Source organism: Cryptotermes secundus, unplaced genomic scaffold (assembly GCF_002891405.2).
Source record: "Cryptotermes secundus unplaced genomic scaffold, Csec_1.0 scaffold1257, whole genome shotgun sequence".
NCBI classification, from domain to species: Eukaryota; Metazoa; Arthropoda; class Insecta; order Blattodea; family Kalotermitidae; genus Cryptotermes; species Cryptotermes secundus.
The window spans coordinates 850,134-855,574 of record NW_019745105.1 but is presented as its reverse complement, the minus strand read 5'-3'; the positions used below and the strand labels follow the sequence as shown (position 1 = coordinate 855,574).

At 39.2% G+C, this 5,441-nt stretch overlaps 1 protein-coding gene across 1 annotated transcript in view; it reads right to left on the bottom strand.

Moving 5' to 3' along the window:
- Nucleotides 1-374: 374 nt before the first annotated feature.
- Nucleotides 375-5,441, bottom strand: part of LOC111875034 (limbic system-associated membrane protein) — a gene marked incomplete at its 3' end in the record, with an annotated part of 339,659 nt that continues 334,592 nt past the window's right edge. Inside the window, exon 4 of the mRNA XM_023871053.1 lies at nt 375-545. Coding sequence (XP_023726821.1) covers nt 375-545 — 171 coding nt within the window. The remainder of the gene's footprint in view (nt 546-5,441) is intronic.

Sequence of the window (5,441 nt, the reverse complement as noted above, 5' to 3'; positions counted from 1 at the left end):
AATTTAATAACTGTACCACGTGTATAAATTTATAAATGTGCATAAAATTATGCAATCTACACAACAATATTCTGTATTTAAAAAGAAAGTAGACACTATTGTATCAAAATTTCTTTTTATTGACGTTACATTTTCGACCCTTATACTTTGTCAGTGTAAGGCTCGAAACATGAAGCGTCGATAAAAACATATGTTGATACGATAGTGCGCACTTTGTTTTTAAATACAGAATATTGTTATATACATTTATATACCTTACTTATAACACAAGAGGATGCATATAAATTTGTAGTTCGCATGGCGAAACACAATCTAATCTATACAGAGGCATGAAAGAATAGTTTTCAGATAGGCTCCGTAAGTGATAATCTCACCTCTCGTTACGTCTCGCAGGCCCTTCTTAAGGACCAAGCGCTCCCCGTCCTCACGCCGCCAGAGGATGCGCGGAACAGGATGCCCAGTGGCACGGCACACCAGGGTGGCGTTCTCACCTTCCTGTACTGTGATGTCAGAGCTGGTTTCCTCATCCGTGATGTCGGGTGGTACTGAAACACACGTAAATTTCATTACCTAGAGGTTAAAGTGATCAGAGTTTCAGTTTTAGTTAGCGATAGTCTGCTATTGGCACTGTCTAAAGCACCGATCTAGATGGTCCTGTTCGTAGCCTAGACTGGAATGCACGTATTCCGGAAGTGAGCAGTCCGAATTCAGGCTTGCCGTCTTAATAGTTTCATGATCTTCATTTTTAATTCTGGAACCTTCGTCCAAATGCTTTTCTGTTCAGTTACACAGGATGCATGATGATTAAATAACCGGAGAAATGCTATGAAGAATATGTAGGTCTTGTCACCGAACTTCAGTCAGTATTCAAAACAGAGACGACACCACTGCCTCAATATTTGCTTTTATTATGTTTATTAGAGACGCAACATGTTTCGACCATTTCGCGGGTCATCATCAGGCCTACAATGTACCAGTCTGAGCTGTTGGGTTGTAATTAATTTTTATTTTAATCATCGAATAAGGATTCATATTGTATCTTGAAATTAAATTCAAATGTAAATGTGTAACAAATGTTAGGCAAAATTAGAAGCTGAAAACTTTAGATAAAAATTGTAGTTAAAATTACAGAAGTAAAGGTAAGAAATTAAACCATTAAAACAAGAGAACAAAAAATAAGACATGAAAACCAAAATAAGTATAAGATAGTGTTTTGTTGGTAACACTCTGCGACCACTACACGGTTTGTCCAGGATCCGTTAGGACTATTTTTTTTTTTTTTAATTTTACCCCGCAATGCCATCTGTTGGCAAGTTGTGGCAAGTTCTTGAAGTTTCAGCTGTGGCTGTATATAATTTCAAAGAGCAGGCGTTGCTGCATCATGTGTTCTGATCTTGAATGTAACAGTACTGTTCTGACGCTCGTCGGAAAATGGCAGCTGAACAGAGAGGCAACATCAAATTTTGTTTGAAGTTAGGCAAAACAGCCGGAGAAGCGTACGGAATGATGGAAAGTGTGTATTATGGTGATTTTTGAATCGCTCGAACATTTTTTGATTGTATGCTGTACGAGTATGTGTAGGCCTGGTTTTAAGCCGGAAGAAGCGACTACAATGTGGGGGACCCGCGTAACGGAATCTTCTCGATAGGATGGGTCATGTAGCCATGACCTCGGCAATGTCTTAAAGAGCTTAAGCTCAGTATACGGTAAGATATACATACTGTCATAGTCAATAATTTCGTGGACTGGCCGCAAAGCATATTTGCAATGCACTACAGCGGATAGGTTGAGGCAGGATATGCCTTTTTAGTTCATCTCTCATCAAAGCAAGATACAGTTGTGTGCAAACAATGTAAGCAGAACTACGGCCTATATTGTGAACTGCAGTTAGATGCGAGTGGCGGAAATTGAAAATGTGACAGTTTTTACAACGGGCAAACATCAAGTTCTGCCAAAAACTAGACAAATCCCCTAGCAAAACGTTTGGCGTAGGAAGAATTGGCTGTTGCTACACGACAACGCCACTGCACATCGCTCTGTTCTTAGCCAAGAGGTACTGACAAGGCAACAGGTCACCGTTTTACCACACCCTCCGTACTCACCTGATCTCGCACCCTGCGATTTCTTTCTCTTTCACCGCTTGAAAGCAAAGAAACGTTGTTGTAGATTTCAGTCGTCCAAGGAGGTGGTCAATGACACAAGAGACGCCGTATGGGAATTTCCTGCCAATAGGTTTCAGCAATGTTTTCGGCAGTTATATCAACGTTGTCAGACTTGCATAGCGGCCAACGGCAACTGTTTTGGGGGCCAATGTGGATCTGTGTAAGTGTATGTGAATACCTTGTAGCATGATGCGATAAAGCCACAGTCACGAAATTAATGACTGTACCACGTATTAGGTTGCATTTATGAATGGTATATGTACGGGCTGCCTCTGCCTTGATGCTGTCGCTATAGTGCAGTGGTACGGTTGTTGTGTAGACGGTATATCCTATACTTTATATATATTATTTATGACACACAACAGGATGCATAATATTAAGACCGAACTTCATTTAGTGTGATCACCTCTTAAGTACCTGGCTTGTGTCATTATGTAGTCGCCACCAGAATTTAAGTTGTAAAGATTTAGACAAATAACATTTTTACACTTGAGGAAGGAAAGAGTTTTATAATTTTTTAGACGAAAATATAACGTAATTATGCAAATGTAATAATATGCTGACATAGTTACGCAATCTAGGGTAAATAGTGGCCAACGTAGCGAGCTCACTCGTCTCACCCTACCCTAAGAACCTCCCCCCCTCCCAAACTAGTTACGCATTCAGGTAGTAAGCTAATTTCTAGTTTGTTCCGTAATCTATTGAACAGACAGATGGAAGCAGAAAGAAATACAGGAACATTTATGCATACAATGTGTTATCAACACAGATGGAACGACGAGCAGGTTAGCTTAGTGACAACGGTCTGTGCTCACATTCTGGAGGTGCTAGGTTCAAATCTGAGCCGGAAATTGAATATCCTAACTCAGGTTTCATGGTTTTCCTCAGATACTCAGGGCTCCATACAATAATATAGACGATATGAGAGAATTATCGGAAGAATCGCGTTCTTTGCTTTGTGTTTGATTTATATTTATTTTATGTCATTCCATAATAAGGGCCCTTGTAATGCTCTAAACGTGTTGTTGTCTATGTTATAATTTCCATGCCCCAATACATGAACCTTCGTTGAGTGTTTGGAGTAACTTCGCACATCATATCTTATACAGGCAGAATTACTGGGTTTCTAGACTTTTTCCATCGTTCGTGATTCTAGGCAATAGAGGACACGACGTTTCGGAAACTGGATCTGTTTCCGTCTTCAGGTGAGAATGGAAGACACCTACTCAGGTGGGACCCTTAGAAAGAGCTAATCTCAACCACTGGACCAATGATCATAGTACATCAAATTGAATTAGAGTTTTAAATAAAGATTTTATTTAAGATAAAATGTAATTGAGTTACAAATTGTTAAAATTCTTGTTTTCGTGTGTTTTCTATCAGCGGGATATTGGGGGTGATATTGTCTTCTGAAGATGTTCATCACTGATCGAAACATGTAAGGGCATTATATAATTACTCGTATATACGGAGTCACACGGGACGGTGTTGTCATATCATCCTATAATATTTAACTAGTGTGACGGACCAGAATGAATAAACATACGTTGAGGCTAGGTAGCAACTTATCCGGGACAACCAGTTGATCAAGATAAGTGAAACTGATTTCGAAAAGGATATCAGATATAGAAAAAAAACAGGGACAAGAATGACTGAAGATTCAATTGAAAATACAGGGTTATTCATAAATCCATGAAACATTTTAAAAATTCAAAACAGTTAAACTATGCATCGGATCATGGTAATTCTTACGCCAATAGAGAATGAATCTCTCCAGTTGTTTTTAAAGTCGCCATTGCCTGCTAATCTCAGGGATCTTCGCAACCGTATCACCGCTGCTGTGGCTCTGGCCAACCGCGATATGCGGACACGGGTGTGGGACGAAACGGATTATCGCATAGATGTCTGCCGTATCAGCAAAGGTGGACATATTGAGCAGCTGTGAGCTATGTAGAAAGAAATTGGTGAGTTTATCTATATTTCAGTGTAATAAAATTTGGTATCCGTTGCGTAGTTTACGTATTGTAAAATTTCAAAATATTTCACGGACTTATGAATAACCCTGTACTTTAGTCCGATTGGTGAAGAAATAGCGCATGTAGACATTTGGAATGAAGTAACTGAAGCTTATGGCGGTTAGGTGCGTTGTAAAGTAAGTACTGAGCTGTACATATTTACGGCGTCACGCCTTAAAGCCGTGCATGGCACGAGGTGAGGCATTACTGCCCCAGGAACTCTAACTCCATCAAAAGACCGTGAACTTCCAGCTCACTCTGTCTGGCCCATATCATCATGTTTAAAGATACCCTTGATACTCATTTGATAAGAGGGTTGCAATTCTCAGTGTGATGACTCGTGTATAGACGATTCCCAAGGACCATGCAGGGAATGGAACTCCGGACTTCCAGTTAATTTTCAACTATTTTACTAAATAGTCTGAGAAGCACAATAGACCATTGAAGGTCGCAGCGCTAGGGCCAGTTTTATGGTTCACACCTCATACTCAAATAGTCTGAGAATAAGTAATTCTAAATGCCTATTAAAAATTGCATTTAATATAATGCAGTGGTTCCTTATGGATATGAATGCACGAGAGAAGAAGAGAGGAGGAGGAGGAGGAGGAGGAGGAGGGGGGTGTTGAACTTAAACTTTATTCCCAAGTCAGCAAAGTAGGCCAGGTTGATTTATCTAGAGTCCCAAGTTGATATATGAATTACAAAGAATCGTAGAAACCTGAGTTAAGAAACTGAATGTTAGTTCTAACGTTCTTTGTGGCCAGAAGTTGTATACACTTTTTTAATAATGACTGCATCGAAAACTAATTTATGGCACTAGTAGGTTTATTAGGAAAATGTTTTTAGTAGAGATAATTAATTACAATTATAAGAGCAAGGTACTGCTGATACAAATAGAACCAATAAAAACAGGCCTGCCAGAATGTGTAGCTAACAATTTTGTTCATTAGCCTATTACAGAGTGACGACACATGCTACTATTATAACGTTTTTTTACAAATTTCTCTCTATGCTATTTACCGAAGTATCATTTACATTCTACGTTTTCTACAGGAGTGTATCTCAACCTGTGAAACGCATCGAACTGGGATTCGATAGTCGCCTGGCTAGGCCGTGAGGTCTAAAATATAACAATTAATTCAGGCACACAAAATTCACTCACACGAAAACTTCCCTGCATTTAAAACATTAACTTCTCATTATTGCTGCACTGTATTCGTATTTCTGCTAACAGAACAGGACCAGTATTTATAATTATATATAT